The sequence below is a fragment of the Histoplasma capsulatum genome (assembly GCF_000150115.1).
Source record: "Histoplasma capsulatum G186AR genomic scaffold supercont2.12, whole genome shotgun sequence".
NCBI classification, from domain to species: Eukaryota; Fungi; Ascomycota; class Eurotiomycetes; order Onygenales; family Ajellomycetaceae; genus Histoplasma; species Histoplasma capsulatum.
The window spans coordinates 811,839-838,751 of NW_025544812.1; the positions used below are offsets into that span (position 1 = coordinate 811,839).

The window sequence follows — 26,913 nt, forward strand, 5'->3', positions numbered from 1 at the left end:
TGACAATTTTTTGACTTTCTTTTTAAATGCGGCACAAACAACTTCATCGGGCAAGTCAATGAAATCGCCGTCGTTTGGGGGGGGAAGGGGAGAGGGGAGGTTTCGTGAAACACTAAGTTGAGGGGCTGTGAAATGATGGAAGTAAATGAGTACGCAGAGTTCCCTGGCAAAGACGAACGGATTTATATAGATTGATGAATGTTTCCTCGTAAGTCCCTGCGACTCCAGAAGCCAGGGATTCAGGCTGCATGTTTGGGGGGTATATATCCCCAGCATGGCTCCCCTGAACAAGATCATGCCTGACGTATGCGGGCCGGAACACGAAATTGTACGTCAGCAGGCCTATCGCAAAGCTCCAAGAAAGCAAATGGCTGGTGAAGTGGTGAGCTTGGATAAACAAATCAGAGCCTGGCAATTCGCCCGTTGGCCCAAACGCCAGAGGAACAAAAAAAAGGAGTGCAGCCCCGACTAAAACTCTCGATTGCTCAGAGGAGAGGAACTTTACGCACGGCAACTCCTCCATGTCGTTACGGGGAGGACGCTATCATTGACTGATGAACAACTCCACCGCTGTTAGGCATGCACGCGCAAAATAACTGCAGATTGAGTGCTTTCGCGCAATAGGACTGGCTGTGACTATTGCCAATCAATCCGTATCCAGACAGCTCTCTTTTGATGTGCCTGAGCTCCTGAAATTCCGGCCTCTCGTGTGCGTCCTTGGCCCCATAATAGCATGGCCGCTCCAGCTCGCCACTGAGAATGTCCCTGTGTGGATATACTACGCAGGAGATACGACTTCGGGAGCCGCTCATCATTCCTCTTTTTTTTTTCTTTTTTTTTTCTTTTTTTGCTTTTTTAATCTTGTCTTTGCTTCATTGTGCTGAAGAGGGAATCCACCAATCAACGCCACTATGGCCTAGTCGGGCTCGACTTCAATCATTCAGGTTTCATGGTTTCATTATTTTTCCCAGTTGAGTTCGGTCTTTTCGCCTCTCCGGTTCATCGTATAGTTAATTATTCAAGGGATCCATGCATGTTAGAAAAGCCTCCATCCGGTTAAAGTCAAGAATACCCCTGCTTCGATAAATTGCCGATTTCACCCTGAAGCGGGCCATTGATAATGATATTAATTAGATAGGGTCGCATTCGATGCGAGATCTCCTCATATTCAATTCCCCCCACCCGGAGCCAAGGACAAATAAGCACTTTCGGCCCAGTCAAATCTATATTAAGATTTCTCGGAGTTACATTAGCTCCCTCTGTTCCTGATAGTTATCCGCCTTTGGGCCATCTCCCGCGAGTGGGCTTAGCCCTAATTTTGGGATTTCCAATTCCCTGCAGAAGCTATTTAACAAGATCTCCACAACAGAGAAGATGAGAGGGCGGATTATTTTTGAGAATCTTCAAAAAGGATTTGAGCAGAACGAAGGGCTTTTGTTGGAATGTTGGTACTCTGTACAGAGTACTCCGTACATGGCTGTAAAGTCTCAAAAATGCACACATCATACACCTAGGAAGCGCTGGAACATGATGCCTTCCTTGGTTTTACTGCGTATAAACCGGCGACTCAACAGTGTCTGGTCTTTGAGCCATGGGTGAGACAGTCTCAGCCGAACAACTACTACTGCCACCATCACCACCACTACTGCCCTCATTCCACTGCACAATCGACAGAGGTCGCCGTCCCGAGTACTGCGTACAGGACACAGAGCACAGAATAGGTATCAGCGGCCACTACATGCCCCGTGAAATACAAACAAAAAGAATCACGTATATTTTAACATTCTCTGCACTTGGATACTTCCTCGGAGAGCCCGCCTTCTCAATTCTCCAGTATTACCAATTCCCTGCCCGCTATCCATCTCGAGTGCTTCGTGTGGACCTCCCTCCGTCGACAAGCGACAGCTCGGTGGATGCAGGCAATAAAGTCACATCCCCCTTGCCCCTTCTCCGCCCAACTCATCGTCGATGGACGCGTCCTACACAGAGTCTGTTTCGCTATACCGAAAGAAAATGTCCAGCAGACCATTGTTCGATCCAAAGGTTTCCCCCCCAAAAAACGTATTCTCCATTACGCCTGAGACAAGCTGGACTAGATCTCCCCCGCCGCAGTGGCTCTCTCTCGCTCTTTCACCACTATTACTAAATCTTCATTGGCATAAGGCAATCCCACAGAACCTCTCCGCCTGATCTATGTCTGGCAGACAAGACCTGACCCGTCCCATTCCATTGATGGGAAATGCGCACCAGTCTTATTGAGTCTCTGGGCTAGGCCTCGGCCTCCGTTCCGCGTGAACGACGTGTCCCGTGGCATCATCCATCAGGCGGACAGCGCTGCATCCGTCTCTGAAGCACGTCTCGCTTTCTGTCTCAGGCCAATTGGGTGGGGGGAAGGAAGGTTAGTTCATCGTCTGGGAGAGCTTGCAGCCCTATTTATTTGATGCGCCCAGTGGGCAATAACCTGCTCCAACAGGCCTAAGATATCTCAATCTCAGCTGATTCATCTGGAGTTGAATCGACTCTACGTCGACTTTCTTGGGATGGCGGAGACCGTGGGTACTCAGTAGCTGTCCCGTCAGGAGGCTGGCCGGTGAACGGTACATATAGCACGTGTACTGTACGTTTCATATATATATACTAATCACGAATAACGGGACAACGAACATTTGGCTGTGTTCACCACATTGGCATTCCCCTGCCACGAGCCCGAATGAAACTACAGCAAAAAGCTTTTTTGCAATCGACTCATCCGTCGATCTGTAGATGGGACGTTGGTAAAATGGAGACGACGGGCCCAAAAATGCCAAAAGAAAAGAAAGGAAAGGAAAGGGAAAAGAAAAAGAAAACCACTTTGTGTTCATAAAACGGCTTGATTGTTCAGTATCGACCATGCGCCAGCCCATGAGAATTAGATCCATCCGCCAGTCCCTCGAATACAATTACACCCGCAAGCCCGAAGAAATAAAATATAACAGAAATTAGAAGGAGGGAAACAAGGAAGCTTTTCTATGGTAATCTTGCGCAAAGCTAAGTGGGTTTTGAAGATGGAACGCAGACACGAGCAAGTTGCAGGAGAAAGGAGAAAGCAGACGTAAAGACGTAATTGAGATAAAAATCGAGAGCAAAACACAAATCCTCATTCCCTGTAAATCAATTCATTTCTGCGCCCCCGATGTAAACATGGCCTTCCCTTGGCACATGGGAAATTCTAACCATAGATATATATGCTTTGAAATTAGAGTGGTGACAATGAGATTTTTGTTTTTTTTTATCCCCTTCTTATGAGTCCTCCTCTGTTGTATTGGCGCCAGCCAGTTGACGATTTCATTCCCCGTTCGTTACAGAGTGAGTAGGATTTCACAGAACAGGCCCTTTCAGCAGAATATTTTGTAGACCTTCTTCCATTTCGGCCATTGGGAACGCTCAGCACGTTCCTCCGCGATCAGGTGCGCGATACTGAGGTCGCGCCTGCCCGTGTCGAGATCCATGTCCCTAGCGCGAACAAACTTAGTACGATACAAGAGCTTGTACGGAATGTAGAAGGAGATAATAATTGGCACGGCCACGTAGAGCTCAAACACGTTCTTGACTCGCTCTTGGGCCGTCATCTCGCCGAAACCAACAGGGGCAACCGCGACCCATAATTGCGCCAAGAGGACAAGCAAGTTGAGTGCCAGGCCGATGTATGAACCGACTACCCCAGGCTGAGAACGGTAAGGTATCTCGTCGAGACTGCGTCCCTGGACCTTCCAACCCTGACGAAACCGGATATGGGCAAAGCAAACTGATGACCATGTGAAAATGGAGGATAGTGCAGAAATCGCAAGCATCCATGCGAATACCGTGCCTTGCTTTTCCTTCGCAACAGCGAGGTACCCAAGTAACCCAACGGCGGAGGAAATGCCAATCGCAGCGAGTGGACGACCACGGCGATCGATGTAGGTGAGAAAGTGAGGCGCCTGGCCCTGTTCAGCTAGGGCTGCAAGGGTACGTGAAGAGCCGTATATTGAGGAGTTTCCAACGGAAAGCACGGCAATCATGATAACAACATTCATGACTGAATCGAGCCCTTGGATCCCAGCGTCTCGTATCGCGATCACAAAAGGGGACGCGTTCGCATCGTAACTGGATTTGCCAGTAACCAATCGTACATCATTGTATGGGACAAGCAGTCCGATTATGGTCAAAGACACGATATAGAATAGGGTTATCCGCCAGAAGACTTGCTTAACGGCTGTCGGTATTGTCTTTCGTGGGTTAGCGGTTTCTGCAGCCGCCAAACCCACCATTTCGGTTCCGGCGAAGGCGAAGGCAGCAGTAACAAAGACGCTGCAAAGTCCCTTGAATCCGTTATGAAATGCCCCTGGGTTACGCCAGTATCTACCACCGATGTACTCGCCATTTGGCCCGCCGCCCACGTTTAGAATGACTCCCAATATGCTGTTATAAGGGAAAGAGAGAAATGTCATGTTAGCGGGCAACGGAAAATGAGTCGTAGAAGGAGGCAGATTGGGACGTACATAAATCCGATGATTGCAATAACTTTAATGAGAGAGAATACGAATTCAGCCTCCCCATACCCACGAACACCAAACATATTTATGGTGACTATTAGCAAATAAAATATGGTGACCCAGACTGCAGGAGAAACCGGGGAGTGCCAGTAGTTGACAGTTATGGCAGCAGCTACAATTTCCAGGGGGAGCACTATAATCCACTGTAAAGTGTAGTTCCAGCCCATGGCGAATCCCCAAGCTGGATCGATAAAGCGGGTGGAAAAGGTAGAGAAGGAACCAGCAACGGGGAAGAGCACGGCCATTTCGCCCAATGCATGAACTGTGGAATATAGCATGACCCCTACAAGGATGAACGCGATTAAGACGGAAGCAGCTCCGCCATCTGCAAGAGCTTTCCCCGAGCCGACGAATAATCCAGTACCTAGCATTATTCATGACATTTCATTAATCACAGAACATGAAATGGAATAGAGAGTAGAGGGAACACCAGCTCACCAATCGATCCTCCGATGGCTATCATCTGCAAATGCCGACCTCTCAGTTTACGTTGCAGTGGAGAGGATGCAGTGTTGGAAACGGCCGCTTCCAAGTTATATTGCTTGTCCTGACTGGACAGCTCCTCTTTTTTGGTTATCTGAGCATTGGGGTCGCGGCGGAAACCATCCACGAAGCGAACAAAGATGCTTTCACGGGGCACCCCGTCGTCATCGCTGACCGGGCTCATATTGGCGGCAATGGGCTTTGGTTCCTCAGTCATGTCCGCCATTATCGACGTTCTTCGTGAGATCCTCGATAGGTATTTAAGGAGCCAAAAACAAAGATGGGCTGCGTTTTATTCCTCTCCTCTATTGCCTAAAGAGGATCATGTTTCATCAGCACTGCGCAAGGCGTGGAAATTAGATGCAACCAGAAGATTGACTTGCAAGACCAAACGACATGCTCAAGAGAAGCAAAAAAATGCTATCACTGAAAGGAAATCCACGATAGCGCCAGGGGGAATGGTGCAACACAAGCTCCTAAGCGTAGACTTGTTCCTTTCAACAACAATGCACACACACAATATAAGGGAGACGAAGAGTCTGGATTTATAATATTTGCAACATAACAACAGCCCAAGAAACCATTATCAAGGCCAGTCTCTTGGGCATCTAGCAAGTGGCAAAGGAAACCGAGCAGAATAAGCGCAGCTAGCAGGGTATTGGGAGGGACCCGCCGGTTTAGAAAGAATTCCAACTGACCTTGAGAATCAGGGACCCGGAGCGGTGAATGACTTGACACGGATATCCCAGTCTAGTCGTACTTTATCGAGAGAGAGGACTGTAGGTGGGAGCCATGGATGTAGAAAAGTGAAGAGGTGGAAAGGGAGAGAAAGGAGGATGAGGGTTGAACTGTAGTGAGTGGGACAAGAGGCCAGGGGAAATAAAAATATGCCATTTGCCCCATTGGCAATTTTAACTGGGGACGGATCACCGCTCTGAAGGACCAAATGCCGTCATGGGACAGTGATATTTTGCAGAAAGCAAAAATAAAAAATAAAAATAAAAATAAAAATCAGCTTGAGTTCGCGGGGAATAGAACTCGGTTGGCTACGAAACTCTACGGTTATTCCATCTCTGCCATCGGTAGCATGTGGCCTGCCCGTCGCATCTCGAATTGCGTAGATTCGGGTTATCTATCCTTACCCGTCACATGCAGCCTGCGATACGCTGCCCTGTAGAACGATGCAGTCCAGATGCAGGAGTTGGCACACTTCACGGTCTGTTGTTGGTGCCCTTTCGCTGGGCATTCAGCAATGGGCTCAGAACATGCCATGTAAAGGGTATATGGTATATGAATGACTTCACGAAGCCTACAACACTCCGTCGGCAGCGTCTGCATCATTCCATGATCTCTAGTACACGAATACTAGTAAGCATTCTTGAATGCGACTCCTCCAAGGCTAGGGTCTCACAGATGAAAACCATAAACGGATAGGCTGGGACCACTAAAATAAATTTTTTTTTTTTTAAAAAAAAAAAAAAAAAAAAAACCAAAGCTTAGAAGAGTGCCCGGTTCGGGCATTTGAAGACTCTAACCTTCAACAGATTAAAGTTCGGAACCGACACAACCCAGACTGATTGTTTCGTCGCCCATGGAAGACATGGTGGGACCGGGATCTGTTCACCTCCGTAGTCCTATAAGCTGCCGAGTAACATGAGATCTCAAAGAAAACATTTGCCCCAATCCAGGAAATGGAACCGGAAAGAGATGTGAGGTTGGAGATGCCGCGGATAAAAGCTGTTCCACTCCCGATGACTAACACAGCCACTAACCAACCACCACCTCCTCAATTGAGTTCCCTAACCTAGCCTCCGATTCTAACGCTGCATTGGGGATGGTATTTGGATGAGGTGCCTGCAGGCCGATCCCGAGCCAAATCCTCCCTTCACCCGTCGCCGCCAGCAGCCAGGGGTCCCCATGTGTGTGCTGGTGGGAGAAAAGTTGGCAGGACATGGTAACTAAAGGGTGGACCATTCAATAGGTGGTTGGCTCCTGAGTGAACAACAACCCCGCCATCTCATATAGATATAAGAGGAAATCCCTTTTCCGCCCTCCTCCGCGCCATCCTCTCTCCCAGGTGCCTGTATTTCTTGCTGTGTATATAACTGTTTCGCTGCTTTATATACCTATATATATCCCAATTCAAACAGTTGTTATTATATCATTTCTAAAATCCAGAAACCTGCCCTTTCCTTCTCCCAGCCTCTTTATCAAACAGCCATGGGCACTCTACAGGCTCCCATCCAACGGTCCAGTTTCCCTCTCACGTCCTCATACAAACCCTCTCTAGTTACGATCATACAGCCGTCCCGTCAAATCCAACAACGCTTCCAAAACCGCCTCGGCGTATCAGCCTTTACAGCTTTTTCGCCTGCCCAAACCCAAACGGAGTCGGAGTCGGAGTCGCCCCAAAAACCCAGCAACCAGGACCCGTCTGATCTCGACCCAAACTCCACCGAAAGCACAAGCAGTGGTGCCCACGGTATCCACGCCGAAGTCGCTAGCCAGCAGACTGCGTTCAACCCATCAAACACTGTCCCAGAGTTCGAGCTCGAGGAGGCGCGCTAGGAACCAGCCGGGGGCAATAATAGCGGCGGCAGTGGCGACGCCGATGCAGGCGTGTGACGGCTAACAAGAGCGCTAAGAACCCATAGGAAGTAAGCTCGGCTAATCGGGATGGATCAACTTCAAAGTGATGAAGGCGTGGCAAAGGGCCAAGCAAGGATAAGGGGCCGAGAAAACGCCGTTCACCAGCGAAGGGGGATGGAGTGAGGTATAAAATTTAAATGCATTCTATTCTCTCTGAGGGGCGCTTGGCTACCTTGGTCTTTTTTATTCGGTTCGATTGTTTATGACCTGATCAGCCCAACATTTTTATTCACCCTGCGCGCCCTAATACTTGGTGCGATTTTATGGTTTCTTTGGAGAACCCTTATCAGATTCTATAGCGAAGCATTGCATCATTGCATCATTGCATCATTGCATTCTCTGAGCGTGCTAGTTGGATTTTTATTTTCATTTTATTTTATTTTATTTTTTTTTTGGTGCGCTTTTCCCCCGAAGGTTTGTTTCTATATCTCTGTCTTTGTTTTTTCTTTTCTTTTGGGAGCATTTTTATTTTTTTCCGTATATAAGCCTTCAAAAAGTGTCGTTCTTGGCCCCAGAGCGGGCTTATTTCACACACACACACACACACACACATGTTTGTATTGCAAAATCCATCCTGCCCGAGGTACAATATTTGTGAGGGTCTCATGGGCGCCGACCCCTTGCTTCAACTGGACCTAATAGATTCCAAGTAACCCCACCTCATATGTAGCGGAACTCCGGCGTACAGCCGTGGCGTAAAATCATGGGGAATAAATCCCATCAATCAATGAATCTGAAATCTTAATGTATTGCCCATGGTCAGTGGAGAGGAACAAACACTATTCAGACGAAGGTCTCTGTCGATAGCTCTAAGAGTATGAACGATTTTAACATGCATATTTCAAACAAAGACAAGGAAAAAAAAAAAAAAAAAAGGAATCGGATTAATTGTAGAAGGCTTTTTGCAGTAGTGGGGGGTGAATTTCTTAAAGATCAACGGCTCCATCCGCTGTAATTAGTCCTGAGTGCGTCATTAAATCAAGGTAGCCCTCCACAGCAAGTAAGCTAGGCTATACATATCCCTTCCGTTTACATCGAGGTATACATGTGAGTGTCTTTCGAGCCCGGAAGCGTTAGAACATATTAGCAACGGGAAAGGGAGTGGGAAAATGAAAGACGACATTATAGAGGAAATGGAGCCGGCAATATTTGTCTCCCCGACGGGGTTGAATTCATTGTGATATCGATACTAAAAGGCGTATATCATTTAACATGACTGTTTTATCCTGAAATCTCTCAAACGCCAACAAAATCAAGTAGAAACGATAGAAGAAAGAAGAAGAAGAAGAAGCAGGAAATGTAAGTTAAAAGCCTCAAGTGATAGAGCTGTTACTCCGTGGATTCAACTGTCGGCTTCTCGCCCCGGGCCCAGAAGAAGGGTACGCGGCAACAACGTGAAAATTCAGTTGAACGTCAAGTTTCGTGGCTATGCATGAGTTAATACAGCTATGCAAGAATGCCATACGCAGTTTAATGCTCATGCAAAGAGCAAGCCATCGCGGAGGCTTACAATCGCCAATTTTCTCTATGAGTCGGTAGCAACGGGGCCTTCACCGCCAGGGATCAACTGTTCGCTTCAATCAGTTGCCATTATTGAAGCCGAAAGGTCCACAAGGCATCAAAAAAAAAACCATCAAAAAGCGACGTTCCATCAGACCCGGTGTTTAACTCACCATGCAGATATTATTTCCATTCAGGAGTATCTTTGATAGCTTGGTCTGAGAACCTGTGTAATCACTATGACACCATCAAAATATGACAGCGGGCAGCACATCAGCCAATGCCGTACTTGAATAGTCCAACATAGGAGGTAGTCCACATACAATTCTGTGACATCTTCTAGAACCATATCTGGGGTTAGGTGTTAGCCAGATGGCCCCACGACCAATTCATCAATCAAAACAGAGCAGGGACATTTAACGTACTGACGTAGTCATCGAAGCCGAGTAGGGTGCCGGAGAACTCTGAATTAGATGTTAGAGAGGAAAGAAAGGGGAAATATCTGAACCCAACCCCTCCTCACCTTTATCGCCTTTCATGACAACCCAGATTTTCGAACCAACACATTTATCAATCAACTCTGCAACACACAGAGATTAGGACACAGAAGTCACAGAGTTTACGGACACATTTAACGGAGCTGTTCAAGCTTTTACCTAAAGGGAGCAGCTGGGAAGCCATCGTGACGAAAGTTCGTCCCTCAGTCTTGATAACCAGTAATTAAAACACTTCCTAACCCCGATTGAATCGCAGATTTAGTCGAATAGAGAAGGCAAGAGGTGCTTCAACATGGAAACCGAGTCACTTGCATATACTTCCTTTTGGCAGCGCTTCTTGCGAGTTTCCAACTCTGTGTGGGACGCTGAGAACGAAGATAGCATCAGATCACATGATGCAAACCCTTTCGGGCCTGGTATTTTATTAGGCCTAATCGCTTTGGGGATAGCGTATCTTCAACTCGCAAAAAAAAAAAAATCAAAAAAATCAAAAAAATCAAAAAAAAAACCCATGACAACGCGACAGGTTCAGTTCATTCCGCAGAGTTCTCTGTGTTTGACGCCGTTTCGATGGCGGAAGGAGTATCATTCACGGCTTCCGTTGACTAATTTGCCCCATACGTTATCTATGATGCGTGCTCCATCGTTTGGATGATGTTTCCACATGGGCTGAGAGAATGCTACTTTTCGGCAACGTGTGTAGGCTGGCGTATTCAGCCCGAAGTGAATCGCATATCCAAGTCCAGATATAACACCCTATCTTTATATTTGCGTAGCGGATGGTGAGAATCCTGCTCTCGCAAGCTCTGCAAGTGAAGCGAGCTAATATTTTTTATTTTTTCTATTTTATGTGAAGTCGCAATTATTGCTATTCCACCAATGTCACTTACATCATATCAAGAGATCGAAAGCTCCGAACGTCTTCCCCATGGCACGGAGCACGCCTAATGTACACGCCTTGGAGGGCTTTTTCTGACACCCCTTCCAATTATGCTGCGCCGAAGCCCAAACCCCCTTCGAATCTCAAGCCTCTGGCACCCAAACCCTTGTTCGGGGCGCGGACTCCGCAAACACCAGCCATTGTAAAACCGACAAGCCGGGTACGTACACCCCAGGATCCGCGTGCTATATTGGCGCAAACCCTTACTCCTGCAATCGCCGTCCCCGACCTGCAAGATGAACCGCCCTTGGAAGAGCGAATTCTCCAACATCGCAAAACCCAGGCTTTGAGTCCAGAACTTCTGGGCCCGGCTATCGGCACGTTGTGGGATCAGATAGAATTCGACGAAGCCTACAGCGAGCGTCTACAATTGCTGGATGCACAGATCGCGGCAGCTGCAGCAGCAGCCCAGGATTCCCAGCCACTAGAAATCCCGACGTTCACACCATCACCAGCCGATCTTGAAATCGATATGTCTGCTTCCGCGGATATGCTGAAGCTCGAACCAATTGAAGAACGGGAGGTCGAGCTAGTCGATCTCCAACGGGACATCAAGCGACTTATAAAGCGTGTGCGGAAGCTCCAGAGTCGCTTTGTCGATATCAGATATAATATCATCATGCATGACATAGCAGTGACCAGTTTTTTTGATACTGTATTGAAAAGGTTATATCATGACGGTATTTACGTTGCCAGGGTGCGTGAGTTGACTCGCTTTTGGAATTCGATTGAAGTGTCAGTTCGCAAACGGCGGCGAGCCTATCTTGATTCCCAAAGCTGGCTTTCTAAGGTCAATTCGAAGGAGCTGAGAGATATTTCTTTTCATCTTAAATATCTAGGAGAATTGCCACGGTTGCCTCGAACAATGCAATCAATTTTTAGCAAATATAATAGGTTATTGGGTATGGATAAGAGAATTATCTCTTTGGCAGGCCACATGTGGCGGAAGTACTTGGGCACCGGGTTATACCTCTCTGAGCACGCTTCTGTTCCTAACGCCTGGAATTTTGAGGTTTTGTCCACTTCCACGAGTGATGCTTTTATTCAATACCGCAACACAATTAGTGACACGATCGATGAAATCAACAACATGATCGGGGGACTTCTATCCAGGCCGCAGAAGCGCAGTCAACGCGCGCACAACCAACAACTACTCACGATGCTGGAGAACAGCCTGGCGGTACATGCTTCAGCGAAGAATGACTTATGTCAAGATTTCGGCCCATTCTATTCTTACGCCCTTTACCTTTTCTATTCTAGACAACCAACATCCAGTATTTACTGGAAGCAGTGGGAGGTTATTTCCCCTTTCATTACCTCACGGGCCCTCATACTTTCAATCAGGGGTGCTGTGAGTGATGTTCTCAATGTCCTAGACATTGGGAAACGGGCAGGTCACAGAATACCGATAAAACTTGAAGACTCTCTCTGGAAATGGTACAGGGAGTTTCCTATTTTATGGATGGATGAATTCATCGTGGAACTTGAAGCGTTTATTGAACTTAATTTCCTTCGCCTCCAAACCGAAGAAAGGCTCTCCCGGCTTGATTTAAACGTCAATGCAAGCCCGTCTGTTGTCTTTCCAAATCAAACTGATATGGAAAAGCTTCGTAACTGGGCTTTGGGACTGGAAAGAATCACTGGACCAGGGAATAACTTTACTCTAGGAGACTCCGAGGTAGATACATCTCGAAAAGTTACGGACAGTAATCGTTGGCTTCGTATCCAGCATGGAGTATGGGATAGGGGCAACAGTCCTACTGGCTCAAGATCCACTACGCCAACTGCACCTCGATCTCTACCATCGAGGCTGAACAACACCAAAGGACTAAGACGTTCTGGCATTCGTTCAAAACCTCCGCCGCCGCCATCAAAGCCGACTAAGGTAAAATCCAAAAGCCATGACACCAGTCCGAAACTATCAGCATCACAGCCAGCGAAGAGGAAATCCGAATCTGTCATCAGGTCAAAGGCAGGTACGGTAAGTGAAATTGAGCCCTTGGTGGCTGAGACAACGTCATCACTGGTCAGGGAACAAACCATTACTACCTCCAAAAAAAAGCCTTCACAATGGCTAAATGGACTATTTAACCGTGTACCATTTTCCAAATATCATACCAAAACTGCAGTTGGCGTTTCCGGCTCCTCCACACAGACATCCAACGGTCAAGCTGATCCGTCTCAGTCAAAGTACTGGAGCTATAATTTGAATAAAACTCCGGATGGCAAAGAAATCACTGTTCACTATTGCACTTCCCTTCAGACTATGGAACGAGTAGCAAAGCTTTTTTTGTCCGAAACTATTGTCGGCCTTGATGTTGAATGGAAAGCTCAAGCCTCTGCTCAAGATTCCCTTGTGGATAATGTTTCTGTGATACAACTTGCGAGCAAGGAGCGAATCGCCATATTTCACCTGGCTTTATTTAATCCTGCAAATTCACTACAGCACCTTCTGTCTCCTACTCTTAAGAGAATACTAGAATCTCCCGATATAGTCAAGGTTGGCGTCGCTATCAGGGCAGACTGTACACGCCTGTATAAATTTTTGGGCATTCGGACAAATAACATTTGCGAAGTCAGTCGCTTGCACAAAGTAGTGAAGCACCACCTAAACCCAAAATTGATCGATAAGAGATTGGTGAATCTCGCTCAGCAGGTTGAAGAGCATTTAGGCTTGCCACTCGACAAGGATCCTGAAATCAGATGTGGTGGCTGGTCGAAAAAGCTCAATTACCGTCAAGTACAATGTAAGTTGATTTCGCTAACTCGCTCATCTGCCATTTTATCTCGTCAGTCTCTAACCCACCATTTCAGATGTTGCAACAGATCCATACGCCGCCTTGCAGCTTTTCCATGTCTTAGAAGCCAAAAGGCTCCAGTTAACGCCTGTTCCACCTAGCCCGGTCAATCCAGTCATCGTCTATACTACCCCAGACTCTATTGCGAAGATTCATCCAAAAAGCAGTTTAACGCAAAATGAAGAACCCCCCCGATCCGTGTGAGAGTGAAATTAAAACGTCATTTTCAGACAACTGAGTGATATAAAACCATCTGGGTGTATGTAGCAATCCTGTTGCTTTCCCCCTGTGCTGATTGATAATTCCGAAATACAACGCCGTTGGCCACCAATCGAGTTACATTTGCGGTCGCTGCTCCGTTCGAAGGCGCCTGTAATCATTTCGAAAATCGATGTTTTCCATCTTCCCAGCCAGCTAGGATGGAAATAACAAATTGAACGCATAATCCTACCCAAATACCCCAATTATCCCCATTCTCCTCGAGATAGTCGATACGGACGCTAAGCCGCTATCCTATGAGGCTTCCATACTCTCCGTAAAATGAGATAATATCAACATACCCTCACCAAGACATTTCAACATCATATTTTAGATTTCTGTGTATATTGCATTAGCTTGTTCATGTCAAACTCATGCATGGTTGCGCTCGCCATCGGTGCCTGGCGTTTATCTTACTCTTGGCCAATCCTCCAGCCAATACATTTCGGGTTTTGCTAGTTTTGCGATTTGTTTATGTCCTAGGTTTTCTTTTTGGGAATCATTTGGATGGTTTAGATGATTGACATCCTGTTTTATTAGAAATCGTTGACATTGGTCCGGACAATAGACATCCCCTGCCACACCTGTACAAATTTATAGTTGGAATGCGCGAAAGTATACACATGCACGATGAAGTGTGCATTTTATATTCTATTGGTATCGACAATTGTATAAGTAGTTGTACATATATGCTATAAGAGACAATTAATTATCTTCCGCTCTCACATCTTAATATGAGAGGAGCGCCTCAGCCCCTCAAGGGCAAAATTTTCGAACCCAACGCCTCCTGCCGACATAGCGGGCACTCGGGTTTCTCCCGCACCCAGTCCCGTATACACGTCCAGCAAAAGATATGTCCGCACGTTGTCGCACTCGGGTCTTTATACGGCTCCAAACACAGGGTGCATTTCCGTTGCTGACCAGGAGGTACCCAGGCGAGAGATGCGTTGGTAGGATTTGCTAAATCATATCGCGCTTCGCTTGCGGGCAGTGATTGTATGGATGGTGGGGTATATATTGACTTTAGAGCGGTTTTTTGGTCGGAGCCTTCTTGTTGCTGCTGACCCTCCGCTGTTTCAGCGGTGAAGGAAGAGATGGTATTTTTGACATGCAGTATGCCCTGCACAGCTATTTGAAGAACGAGTAAAACGCCTAACACTTCATATCCGATTCTAGCTTCATTGTCTTCAATTCGCTTTGTGAAAACATATCGAAGACCCCAGATGCGTTTGGATATGTGGTAATATGCTCCAGAGAAATAGAAGGCGGCCAGATTCAGGGCGAAGATTGGGGAGAGGGAGGTAAGGGAATCAAGATGGTCCAGGACATAAATTTGGAAGCGCAGTGTGAGGCCCGGCTTGGAGGGTGTTTTCTGTTTTAAGGATAGTAATGCAGCTTTTGCCTGCAGCCGGGCAACGCTGCGTTGGAGTTTCGCCCGCATCTTTTGTCGTAACGCGGGGAGCAGCCGTTGCAATGTCCATGGTAATAAAATGCTGCTGAGGATATATCCGACCCGTCGTACCAGCGATGGTAATCGTAGTGAGTCATCTTCTAGTTGTACCACGTCGCAATACTCTTCGCCTAGTGTTCTGTTTCCGACAAGTGTTGTGAGGGAGAAGTAGAGGAGGTCAGTAAGGTTTTTGATTGCGTCGGTATGAGAATGGGCGAATCTTGCGCCGCGGAGAGCGCGAATTATTGTGTGGGCTTGCACCGAAAGGGTGCCAGAAATGTACGCATCCTTTTCGTGGCTGCGTATGACGTCCGGGGATGTGGCCCATGGAAAGAAATGCGAGACGGGGCTAGCTGATGGTTTGGGAAGAGCTGGATCTGCGTCCATGTTGCGGGATAGATCTTGAACAGATATGAACAGATATTTAAAACAAGTAGTATCGCAAGTAGCCTTGATATCAATGACATCCAATCCGCGAGTTATGTGTCTGTATTCTCGCAGTCAATCGGCCAGCGCAACGAGCATGACTTGCTTGGACTTACTTGGATGCGCCTGTTGAAGCTGGGATGAGGTTTCCCACAAACCTCGGCTGAGTGAGAGTCACGGGATTCTCTCAGTCACAGCCCTGGAAGGCCATGACATAATCATCAGGTTTCATCGTCCCAAACAGGAATCTTGTATCAACAGGTTTGCCGGATCAACTTCTATGCTGCAAAACCGTGGAGGACACTCTGTGCTTTTCTCTCCCTTCTGCAAATGATACAAGCTATCTAACACCGGATAGTAACTCACTCGAGTCGCTTATTTGCCCGCTTATCCTCTTACTCCCGCCCGTTACCTATCCTTGGCTCTAATACCTTCCCAATCGATTGTCCGCTACATATATTCATTTGCGATGGAATATGGACCCAGAACATGATGTGAACCGCAACTTGGATCACTTAAGCCGGTTCAGTCTCTTTTTCCCTCTGCCTTATCGAGTAGCCATAGTACTCGTTGCAGGTATGCTTTCTATATATCCGCCGAGAAAAACATCTTCCATAGCAACTTCTACTAACTCCGCCCTAGGTGTTTGGGGGTGGGGGCTGAACCTCCATTACTTATCAGCCGTTAAAATTGTATGTATGCCCCCGATTAGAATGGGGAAGAAAGAGTTATACAAGACCATGGTTCCCGATTAACATATGATTCAGGATGTCCCGGCCTTGATTCGATACCCTTCTCGATCGTCCATTCACCAGGTGCCCGTCTATCGCTCCACATATCACCTTGCGACTTTACTCTCTATCCCTCTTGCGATATCCCTCCTAATTTTCTGGTTTGTGACTCATGGGTCCGCGCAACGAGTTATCGAGTGGGAAATAATTCCGCAATCGTACCTCTTCCTGTTCTTCGTCCTCCTTATCTTCCCGCTTCACAAGCTATCCCGCAATGGACGACACAGGTTCGCTGTTGCATTGAAACGGGTTAGCGTTGGCGGCCTTGCAGAAACCCAAGATGGGAAATTCGGTGACATAATACTTGCGGATGTTCTGACTAGTTATTCCAAAATACTTGGAGACCTTTTCGTTAGCACCTGCATGTTCTTCTCATCGGAAGCATCCAGCACCAGTATTCCGAATAGGGAATGCGGCGGCCAAATTGCCGTTCCTCTACTTATTTGTATACCCAGCGCAATTCGGCTCAGGCAGTGCCTCATTGAATTTGGCCGGGTGCGGAAGGGAAACCGAAACATCGATGGCTGGGGCGGACAACATCTTGCAAACGCGCTCAAATATGCGAGCGCTTTCCCTGTAATTTTATTAACTACCTTGCAGCGCAATCATGACCCGAATTCTTACACCATTTCCGCAGAAAACCTGTATCGGTTATGGTATGTTTCTGAACTGGGATCAGAGCGCTGCCGCTTTTGCCAACCCTTCACTAACCTCATACAGGGTTCTGTCTGCACTCGTTAACTCACTATTCGCATTCTACTGGGATGTCGCCAAAGATTGGGATCTCACCTTATTTTCCGCGCTGAATCACCCCAACGACCCGGAGTACCCCTTCGGCCTGCGACGACATCGGTATTTCTACGCCAACGAAATGTATTATTCAGCTATTATCATTGACCTAATTTTACGATTCACATGGATTTCTCGGCTTTCTACGCGTTTGGACTGGGTGAATGATATAGAAGGCGGCGTTTTTGTGCTCATGCTTCTTGAAGTTGTTAGGCGGTGGATCTGGATATTTGTCCGAGTCGAAACGGAGTGGGGTGAGTACCATGACATCCCTGCTTTGATCCTGTTCAATATATATATATATATATATGTGTGTGTGTGTGTGTGTGTGTGTGTGTGTGTGTGTGTGTGTGTGTGTGTGTGTGTGTGTGTGTGTGTGTATGAACTGAGTTGTTACTAACGAGGGTTTTATTGGCGATAAAATTAGTCCGGAATAATCGTGGCCCTGCACCGGATGATATACTCCTAGGTGAATTTAACGGCAAGATAGACGAGGATTAGACAACAGATATGCCGAGCGGGACTGTATGGAGGTGCCGTCCTCAGCTCGCGCCGATTTATATTTCTCTTTGGCGTCATCAACATTTGGTTTTTCCAGAAGAAAGAGCCTATATATATATTACCATGTACATGAACATTACATCGATCTTTCCTGTTTCACTTTTTTGTTGTGTGTGCATCCACTTATATAATTTATATCATCAAATGCATTGGAACTCGATAGTTTTCTATTTTTTTTTTCATTTCTTTTTTTCTATGCCAATCTTGATTAAACTGGTAAGTATGCACGAGGTTGGTTCATGGTGACATAAAGTACTGTACAACCTCGTCGAAAAAGTTCAGACCGCGGCCAAGAGAAGAAAATCCGCTTTAAGATTTGAAACGCTCATCAATAACTATTGTGGATACGACTGGACTAACAGCGAAAACGGTTCAAATCAGGAGATATAGCTTTATTATTGTACAGGTAGTCAAGCTATTGAAGAGTAGTTAACAAAGGATAAACACAAAATTCAGGAGCATGAAGGCAGAAGTAAAGGCAAGAGAAGAGAAGTGGGAAAAACAAGGGTAGCCCAAAATAAAAGGCAGTTCCGCTATGATGAAAACACCATATAGTATAGTGGCTTACATGGGAAACGAAGTAAATATAAAAGAAATGTTGGGCCCGGGTTGAAGAAGAAAACGATGCAAGGTGGATGGAAGACCGATGGAAAAAAATTAAAAAAAAAGTAAACCCAACTCAAAATTCAAAGCCGTATAGGAACAAAGAGATATGACGGATCTTCCTGGATGAATCGTGGCTAGGAACACGAAATGAGATCCAAGAGCATAGCGGGATTATTAGATCAAGGAAACACCCAGAAAATATAGGAATGGGGCAAGAAGGGAGACTCTTATGTCAGGGAAAAGGGGAGGAAAGGAAGGAAGAATGGTTCTCCCTCGAACTAGGAAAAGGAAAAGACCTTGAATTATCTACTTGTATAGCCAAAAAAGAGTAATGACATGGCATGGAGGCTAATGTCGAAAAGAAGTAGAAGGAGAAGGGAAAAAAATAACTTTATATCATCTCGAAACGTCAGAAGCAAGAAAACAGAATATGAGAAAATGAAAACAATTGACGTAAACCTAATATCATCGACCAGGAGGGTTGTGGTTTTCAAACAAATCTTCTAGATACGCACTTGGCGCTCGCCCCTGCGGCGCAACGGATAGATTCACACTACTGGTTGAAGGATAGCCTTGCTCGTGACCTCCACCACGACTTGTCGGTGCCAGACTTGGCGAACCAGGCGGAGTTATACCACTCGCAGATCTCGTGCGGGTGTAACCCTGCGTCTGTGGGCCTAGCGGCGAGAGACCTATCGATTGGCCAGGGCCGGAGGCTGCTCCCGCAGCATAGTATCCGGCGGGGAGGTAGCCGGAGCCCCTGTTCCCGCTCGTATGCATACCCGCGCCGGCAGTCGGGGAGAAAAAGAGACTCGAGTTTGGTGTGTGGTTCCGCGGTGGTAATCCGGAAAGGCGTGCGCCACTGCCACCCATTTTCTCCATCGACATGGATGAACCGGGCGCAAGTTGCGGGTAGACGCCGGATTTCCGCTTGTTAAGGAGCGCGGGGGTTGAATCTGACTGCTCAGGACGAGTTGCTGCACGACGGACGGAACGGTTGATTGACCAAGCTACCAGCACTCTCCAGAGGAATACTATCAGGCCGAAAAGGCCCAGGGCGGCGCCTACTGCAATGAAGATGGTGCCCTCTGGTAGGCTTGAGACTTCGAGGTATGGGGCTCCGGCCGCTGGAGGCACTTGTGGGGTGGGTATTTTGAAAAGGGGAGGAAGACTGAAAGGAGAGTCACTGGTTATTGAAGGCAAGTTGCCGTTGGTCGTGGTAGTAGACGGGTCCGTTGTTGTGAGAGGTGGGAGGTCCTCATCATTCGGCTGGTCAGTTTCGGTTGGCTTCTGAGTCGTTCGTGGCTTGTCTTCATCAGTACTTTGAGGGGCGGTGGTGGTTGGTCTGGGGTTATCAGTCGTTTTGGGAGGAGGTCCCGGGTTATTTGTTCGGCTTGGTTTATCTTCCTTATCATCAGGGCCTTGCGCTCCCACTTTGCCAACCAGAGCTACCAGACATAGAAACAGTACAAAGAGAAGGAACGGCTTCGACGCCAACCTCCGCGATCGCCTCATAGTCGATGAGACTCAGGAAAGGTGTCAGCCAGAAAAGACAGGAATTTTTGGGTGTTATTAACAGTGATACCAAATTCCCCCCAAGATACGGTATCCTTGAGTTCGAGCAGTGAGTTTAGCAGTCCGATGGGCGTATCGAAGGCCCTAATTGATATTGAAAGTAGCAGATAGGTGCTTCTATCCTATCTACAGAAGTACTGTCGCCGGCAGGAGGGGTATTTTCCTGGGTAGGGCGGGGGGGTAGACGGAGCAAACCCGAGTCTGCGACGAATCGTTGTTCGAATGAAGGGAGAAGTTGGGGAAAAGCAAAATGAAACACGGAGCGATGGCAGATCCACGGAGAGCAGAGGAGAAGACGCAGTTTTGCGTAAGAAAGATACTGAAATAACGAGCGAACACAGGCAAAACAGAAGAGGGCGCAGCGAGCGTCAGGATATTTTGAGGATGTTGGAAGATGCTGTGATGAGGCTCAAGGGCTGGACGTCGTCGTACTGCTGGGATTGGATTGGCGGCCTGCAATTGGCTGCCAGCGGGTTAAAAGTGGAGCACTCTGCTAGAAGAGGAATGGATGCCAAGAACTTCCCCTGATCGCAGCCGAAAATGTTGGGGGGATTGGGTTGGGTGATTCGTACCCTCTATACCACCATGGCGCTGGTGGTGATTGAGCTCTTTTGCCCTAGTGGCCTAATAGGTTATGAGCCCGTGTAAGCGCGACTGCTACAGGGTGTGCCAACATGCTATCACAGGTTCGAATCAGACCAAGGCCAGAGGAATATCCCTTACTAATGCACATTCTCTTGCCAAGATGGGGGAGATTGGTGGTTAGGCACCCAGGAAGACCCCAGGCCACCAAGGACCAATGGCAGTAGGGTAGTGGAACTTAGGAAGAGCCAGGTTCCCCCAGCTGGCCGGATGGTAGAGTGGGTCCGAGGGGGGGTGTTGGGGGGATTGGGTTGGGTGATTCGTACCCTCTATACCACCATGGCGCTGGTGGTGATTGAGCTCTTTTGCCCTAGTGGCCTAATAGAAAATAGATATCAGCACGTGGTTTTGTTTCTTGTCTGAAACAGAGGCAAAGTCAGTTTATTATGCACATTATGATGGTATCTTGAAAAAAATCCAGCCAAACGCATACCCGAGATTTTTACAGAGGGATAAGATACGGCGACGCGGCGGATACCCTTCCTTTTTATCATCTTGCGGTCTCCAGTGCCCATCCCGCCCTGAGCATTGATATCTCAATGTCAGAAGTGCACAGCAGAAACTCTGTCATGCCCAAAGAGCCCAGTGTATACCGTACAAGCAGAGTGTATTATATGTCCTTCAGTAACTTCCATCTCTTGCTCCCCGCTCTATACAGGCAAAAGACCTGTGTGTTGAAAATTCGCCAGAAAATTCTCCCACCAATCTAAAGCTTCTCAAAACGGGATATTTTATACCACCGTCTTTCCACTTCTTCTCCCTCCCCAGAGCCGATAAAGACAAGGCGAAAAAGGCGCAACGCATAGTAGTATCATTGGGTGTAGTGCAGACGTCTATAGCCCATTGTTGTTGACTTGTGTACTTGTGCAAGGAGAAATGCATGTCTCTGTTGTGCCAAAAAAAAAAAAAAAAAAAAAAAAAAAAGAAAAGAAAGAAAGAAAGAAACCAGTTGACATCAAGAAAGTGTGTAGAGAAAACGGAACATCAATAGACGAAAACAAACATATTCAATATCAAAAATGGACAAGTCAAACAGACAATCCCAAGCTGTCATAAGTTCAAACCCAATAAAAGAATACGAAAGACATGTATGTGAAGAAAAAAAAACCAACACAACACCAGATACCTCTCCATTTCGAAAGAGGCTTATGAAAATACAATTAAAAGGAAGCACTTTTATTGCTGCTTCTTCACCGCCGCAGGACCATTATCTTTCTCAAATGCAACATAGGACACCTTCAAGCTTAACATGGCTGAAATGCCAAAATATATGATCACGACGATCAACAGGCTAATCATCAGGCCCATGAATATTCCTGCGAAGATAAAAAAGAATAATAATATGATGTGTCAGTGGGATATGTATGTCCTTACCATGGATAGGAACACAGAGATAATATCAATACCACGGGAGGCTGGCACCAAGAAAGGGGAAACTTCAGAAGGAAGACGAACCTGGACTAAGAAACTGATACTTCTCGAACAAAGGCAGATTCCTCAATTGCTCGTCGATGTCATCCTTGCTATCGCCTTCGGCCTCGCCATTCCCATCACGGCGCAAAAGCGAATGTGCCATGTTGTCCCGTTTCATGTTCATCTGTAGCGGGTTCTGAAAGATATCTTCGTCCATCATTTCATATAAAGCTGGTTCCTCCTCTATTTGGATACCTGCCGGAGTAGCCTCTCTGGGGGTCGTAGTATAGAGCACAGTGTAATCGCGGGACGGAAGACGGTCGAGGAGGGCATTAAGAAATTTATCTAACGGACGGTTTTGTTCACTCAGCTAATACATTCCTAGAAGCGCATAGCGCAGGGCCTGTACACCATTTTCTTCTTCTTGTTTCGTTTTTGGTATACCCACCATTCTTAACAAGTTGCTCCGACCTATTCAAGTCCGTGGCTACGCCAGCAAAATCAACCCTGACAACCAGTGGCGTCTTCGTGTATGCCTGCGGTGCGATACCAGCTTCTCCTAGACAACGCCCAGTCGGCATCAAATTATTAGCAACTTCCCCGCTTCTTCCCCAAGTATATAGCCATGAAATGATAAAAACGCAAATAGAATTGAAAATAAAACCCACCCGACCCATCAATCCTATCAGCCTCCACCCCACACCCCTCTTCCAAAATCCCTTGTAACTCATCCACATCCACCCTCCCCACAACTTCACTAACCGCCAAACTCCCCTTCACCTCCCCATCCAGCTTCAGCACCCGACGCCGCAGTTGCGGCGCGGCATCGCCCGTGCTGTAATCGCGCGCGTGCACGCCCGGCTGGGAGATAAGGATGTAGGCGGCTGCAGAACAAGATTTGAGGGAAGATGAAAGGGAGGAGGAGAGCGTGTGTGCGGATTCGAGCTGGCGTGAGACAAAGGGAGTTCTGTATATTGGAGATCACGTTGGTTGGTTGTCAGTGGCTTTCGTTCATGGGAGAAGGGGGCTGGGGAGGGGGGGGATGGGATGATAATGCGCGGGCATATAGGATAGATGGTATATATGTGTTTGGTTTGGCAAACTCACTCATGTGTAGAGAAGAGGAAGAAAGGCGATGTGTCTTTGAAGGCGTCGACGGCTGGTAGTGCTACCGATGCGAGAGCAAAGAGCCCCAGCCCGTTGATCCACATGGTTGCTGCTGAAGGCAAGGCAACTGGATGGTGTAGTTCGTGGGGACCTGCTGGCGTGTATTATGTGTGCACTATGTATAGAATGCATACAAAGGATGTTGGAGCTTGAAGCTTCCAAGGTTGTTGGAAAGCGGCTTGGGCCCGAGTTGACGACATGGCGGTCTTGGCATCAAGTCCGCGCTCTTAAGAAGTTTATTATTCCCCTTTTACAGATTTATTATAAATGTCCAAAATTAATACCATATTTTTTCTCTCATACACAAAATAGCAAACAAGCATGTACACTCCTTTTCTCCTCAAGGATGGAGTAGCGAACTTGCTTGTATAGTTTATATCAACTGCACTCAACTTTCTCCCTGTACTCCATGCTCGGTCATGAATTCAAGTTCTCATCAAAAGAGTATTCACCTCACATCTTTTCAACAGAATGAATAACAAAAAGAAACCATGGTATCCAAGGTATAGTGGGGGAAAGGGAGAAGAAAAAGAAATTTCAACCCATGTGCCTAGGGTAACTTGAATGAACATACAAAATGATATACATTCCTTGCCTTGCCTTACCTCATGTTCCATTTTTCGGTTTCCTGTGCAGTGCATTAACATGCACTTCTCCTTCCTCAGATTCCCCTTGTCTTTCTCAAATTCCTTCTCCGGGACGAAATCAACCCCCTACCATTATACATCACTCTCCTCTTTCCCTCTTACCCCATTTACCCCATTTACCCTATTTCTACATATCCTGACACACACGGACAGCCATAACAGACCAACCCTCATCCCACCATAACTCAAAAATCAAATAATCTATAGAAAAGAACCTCTTGCTCACCCAATAGTAGGAATGTGAGCTGACGGCACAGATCCATTGCCAACATTCTTCATGCTAGCCTCGCGAGCGCCGGCCAGGCCAAACTGCGACGGGACGCCCTCGATGCGGTGCGTGGAGTTGATGTTCTTCACTGCTACGATTTGCCAGCAGGTAGCGCTGCCCTGGCGCGAGATGATGACGGAGTAGGCGAGGAAGAATTCCCAGATCTATACGGAGGGGAAGGGGTTGTTTGTTAGCCTTTGTACATATGAGACCGGACTATTAGGGAAGCGTGGAATGAGAACATACCCTATACCACCTCTTGCCATACTTGGCTTCCACCTTCTCCTTATTAGCAATCCAGTTCCGATACCACCGCCACAGCGTCGCGGAATAGTGCACGCCAACTGTGTCGATGCCCTTAATCTCGAAGCCAGCACCTTCAAGTCGATCAATGACAAAGCCAAGGGGCGTGCTGGCATCAGCACCGGGGAATATGTACTTGTTCATGAACAAGCCCCAAATAAGATCCTCATACTGCCACGCCTTGCGCAGTCCGGCAATTTGCAAGAAGAAGACACCGTCATCATTCAACATGTCATGAACCTGCGAGAAGAAAGAGGCCAGGTGGCGTACGCCGACATGTTCCGCCATCTCGAGACAGGTGATCTGATTGTAGCCGCCGGGTACGACCGGGCAGTCACGGTAGTCGGAGCAGACGATGCGGCTCTGGGATTCTTCGATGCCGGCGTTGCGTAGTGCGTTGTTGCCCCATTTGGTTTGGTTGCGACCTAGAGTGATACCTGTGACATGGGCGCCGTAGTGCACGCTGGCGTATTTGGCGAGAGTTCCCCAGCCGCAACCTAGGTCCAGCATCCTGTCACCACGCTTGACCTGGATCTTTTCGCAGACGACCGCAAGTTTATTGTCCTGCAATTCCTCGAGAGTTTCTTCCCTGTTGATATCGCTGATGATGCCGCTGGTATAGATCATGCGTGGACCAAGGAACCAGCCATAGAAGTCATCGCCACGGTCATAATGGTCCCGGACTTGTTCCTCGTCTGTAGAGTATTAGTGTATGTAGATCTATAGATAAGGTATAGACAAGAGTAAATAAAGAAAGAATAATACCTTGGCTACGAGTATGCATAATAACTTCCGGAATCATGCCTGTCAAGAAAAACTTATACAAGCTCATCGTAAAGCGGAATGCAGCCCAATCATGACGATACTCCATGGCCTCAAGACAATCGCCCTTGAAATCCACAGCGCCGTCAAAGTACATCTCATGGAAGGTTTCCATGGGAATCTTGCTCTTGCCATGGTATCTGGCGCGGTCATGCTCGCTGTGGAAATGCAGGTAGTGCTCGACAGGGCGTCCGGGATATTTGGCCTTTTCGTTCTTGCGAGGCGAGATCGAGGAGGCTACGGACCAGAAGACCATGAGGATCGGGATGGTGGTGAGGATCGCCAGGAAGATTGTAGTATACAGCCCCCCGCCGATTTGGCGGGCGAAGTAAGCTGGAACGAGGACAAGAAGAGAGATGAGGAGGATGTTGGAGAAACTGTCGCTTCCGGCGGCGTCAGCTGGTAAGGGGGCATTTTTGATGGCAGGATACTACAAAAGTTCGAATTAGCACTGGGCTGGCAGAGCAGAAGGGAGCAGAAGATTTGTATGTGGAGAATTGATGAGTATATATTGTAAAACAGCCAATTGATTGAAAAATCGACATGGGATAAGTAGGGGATAAGAATTGAAAGCTCACCGCTGTGGTCCGCACACCGCAGCTATCTGACGAGGGAGGCTGGGACGCAGCAGCGGGAGTCTCGATAAACTCGAAGTCCTCAGAGGACTCGGAGTGAGCTCTCGCCATGGTGGTATATGCTTGGCCTGGCGGGGAGGGTAGGGAGGGAATTGAGGAGGAGGGAGGAGGGGAGATAGGAGAAGAGAAGAGACGGAGGAGAGGAGGATATCTTGTTGAGGCCGGAAGGTGAGCGAGCTCCCTGGGAAACACGTTGGAGCAAGGGACAGCCACGCACACAAAGACACCCACAAATAGTTAAACGAACTAATCAATTAGTCGTCAGGAGTCCACTGCTCGGCAGCATGTGGGATTGGCCAGCAGTGGGCGCAGACGCTAAAGAGCTGGGTAAACCGAACAAGACCTCAACAAATCGAAACTGCGAAAATTGAGGTCGAGGACCCGGACTTTCTTCTGCAATCACGATTCTCTTCTTACTGGAAAACCAGCCCGAAACAAATTAACATTATTAAAAGGTATTATATGCTCAGCCTCGGTCAGTTACGCCTCCCCCACAGTCCACTATTATTCGTGGCAGCAGTTCCGAAGGGTTCCTGTCTGTTGAACTAAATAATGCAGCTTGCAGATCCAGACTGTACGGGACAGCAACAGTGCAAAGCTGTCACGTAACATTGAATACTTCAGGGGTCCAAACCGCACCAACTTCTATTATTTATTCAGTATTGAATTCCTTTCTGAAGAATCAAGGTAAACCTAGGTATCAATTCTATTCCCCACCTAGGCCGTGCAGTACAACTGAACTCCACCGTAGGCAACCCCAATTGTGCTTCCTGGGGATTACTTCCTACCATTAACTACACCACAGGTGAAAAATACCGGTTGCTCCCAGAAAACGCCATTCCCCCGTTGCCAAATGTTTATAAAGTGCACGGTCATCTGTAGCTACTGCACAGTAGGAATAAACCAGAAAGAGAGACCAGCAGCAACAAAACCGCAACGCCAGATGTCCATCAGACGCCTATGATCGTTTGGAGTGACCCACCCAATAAACCCTAGTTTAAATGCCTTCATTTAAACAGAGAGAAGGTAAGAAAGGACCGTTGTAATAAATCCACATCACAGCGTAAGCTGGAAATTCTCAGCCTCTCATCCTCCATAGGGAATAGTGGGACTTCCTTC

General features: G+C 47.4%; 10 protein-coding genes across 10 annotated transcripts; 4 read left to right on the forward strand and 6 right to left on the reverse strand.

Moving 5' to 3' along the window:
• Positions 1 to 1,591: 1,591 nt before the first annotated feature.
• HCBG_07605 (uncharacterized protein) lies at positions 1,592 to 2,567 on the forward strand (the record flags this gene model as incomplete). The annotated part of the gene is made up of 3 exons (XM_045434654.1): positions 1,592 to 1,988; positions 2,176 to 2,398; positions 2,474 to 2,567. The coding sequence occupies 3 exons, from the start codon at positions 1,592 to 1,594 to the stop codon at positions 2,565 to 2,567; spliced, it is 714 nt and encodes a 237-aa protein (XP_045284861.1).
• Positions 2,568 to 3,374: 807 nt separating this feature from the next.
• On the reverse strand, positions 3,375 to 5,283 carry HCBG_07606 (amino acid permease; the record flags this gene model as incomplete). The annotated part of the gene is made up of 3 exons (XM_045434655.1): positions 3,375 to 4,440; positions 4,521 to 4,938; positions 5,013 to 5,283. 3 exons carry the CDS (start codon positions 5,281 to 5,283, stop codon positions 3,375 to 3,377), a joined length of 1,755 nt encoding a protein of 584 aa, XP_045284862.1.
• Positions 5,284 to 7,277: 1,994 nt separating this feature from the next.
• HCBG_07607 (uncharacterized protein) lies at positions 7,278 to 7,625 on the forward strand (the record flags this gene model as incomplete). The annotated part of the gene is made up of 1 exon (XM_045434656.1): positions 7,278 to 7,625. One exon carries the CDS (start codon positions 7,278 to 7,280, stop codon positions 7,623 to 7,625), a length of 348 nt encoding a protein of 115 aa, XP_045284863.1.
• Positions 7,626 to 9,995: 2,370 nt separating this feature from the next.
• Positions 9,996 to 13,645, forward strand: HCBG_07608 (uncharacterized protein; the record flags this gene model as incomplete). Its single annotated transcript, XM_045434657.1, has 4 exons — positions 9,996 to 10,119; positions 10,607 to 12,624; positions 12,829 to 13,390; positions 13,458 to 13,645. The coding sequence occupies 4 exons, from the start codon at positions 9,996 to 9,998 to the stop codon at positions 13,643 to 13,645; spliced, it is 2,892 nt and encodes a 963-aa protein (XP_045284864.1).
• Positions 13,646 to 14,331: 686 nt separating this feature from the next.
• HCBG_07609 (peroxin 10) lies at positions 14,332 to 15,647 on the reverse strand (the record flags this gene model as incomplete). Its single annotated transcript, XM_045434658.1, has 1 exon — positions 14,332 to 15,647. The coding sequence occupies one exon, from the start codon at positions 15,534 to 15,536 to the stop codon at positions 14,448 to 14,450; it is 1,089 nt and encodes a 362-aa protein (XP_045284865.1).
• Positions 15,648 to 15,872: 225 nt separating this feature from the next.
• Positions 15,873 to 17,891, forward strand: HCBG_07610 (uncharacterized protein; the record flags this gene model as incomplete). Its single annotated transcript, XM_045434659.1, has 5 exons — positions 15,873 to 16,151; positions 16,218 to 16,267; positions 16,343 to 17,022; positions 17,087 to 17,409; positions 17,583 to 17,891. 5 exons carry the CDS (start codon positions 16,052 to 16,054, stop codon positions 17,654 to 17,656), a joined length of 1,227 nt encoding a protein of 408 aa, XP_045284866.1.
• Positions 17,892 to 18,787: 896 nt separating this feature from the next.
• HCBG_07611 (uncharacterized protein) lies at positions 18,788 to 20,275 on the reverse strand (the record flags this gene model as incomplete). Its single annotated transcript, XM_045434660.1, has 1 exon — positions 18,788 to 20,275. One exon carries the CDS (start codon positions 19,835 to 19,837, stop codon positions 18,788 to 18,790), a length of 1,050 nt encoding a protein of 349 aa, XP_045284867.1.
• A 384-nt stretch (positions 20,276 to 20,659) lies between these two features.
• Positions 20,660 to 21,421, reverse strand: HCBG_07612 (uncharacterized protein; the record flags this gene model as incomplete). Its single annotated transcript, XM_045434661.1, has 3 exons — positions 20,660 to 20,849; positions 20,973 to 21,060; positions 21,277 to 21,421. 3 exons carry the CDS (start codon positions 21,419 to 21,421, stop codon positions 20,660 to 20,662), a joined length of 423 nt encoding a protein of 140 aa, XP_045284868.1.
• A 294-nt stretch (positions 21,422 to 21,715) lies between these two features.
• HCBG_07613 (uncharacterized protein) lies at positions 21,716 to 23,163 on the reverse strand (the record flags this gene model as incomplete). Its single annotated transcript, XM_045434662.1, has 5 exons — positions 21,716 to 21,792; positions 21,995 to 22,297; positions 22,401 to 22,511; positions 22,621 to 22,919; positions 23,060 to 23,163. 5 exons carry the CDS (start codon positions 23,161 to 23,163, stop codon positions 21,716 to 21,718), a joined length of 894 nt encoding a protein of 297 aa, XP_045284869.1.
• A 478-nt stretch (positions 23,164 to 23,641) lies between these two features.
• On the reverse strand, positions 23,642 to 25,845 carry HCBG_07614 (sphingolipid C9-methyltransferase; the record flags this gene model as incomplete). The annotated part of the gene is made up of 4 exons (XM_045434663.1): positions 23,642 to 24,198; positions 24,281 to 25,032; positions 25,103 to 25,589; positions 25,738 to 25,845. The coding sequence occupies 4 exons, from the start codon at positions 25,843 to 25,845 to the stop codon at positions 23,989 to 23,991; spliced, it is 1,557 nt and encodes a 518-aa protein (XP_045284870.1).
• Between the last annotated feature and the right edge of the window lie 1,068 nt (positions 25,846 to 26,913).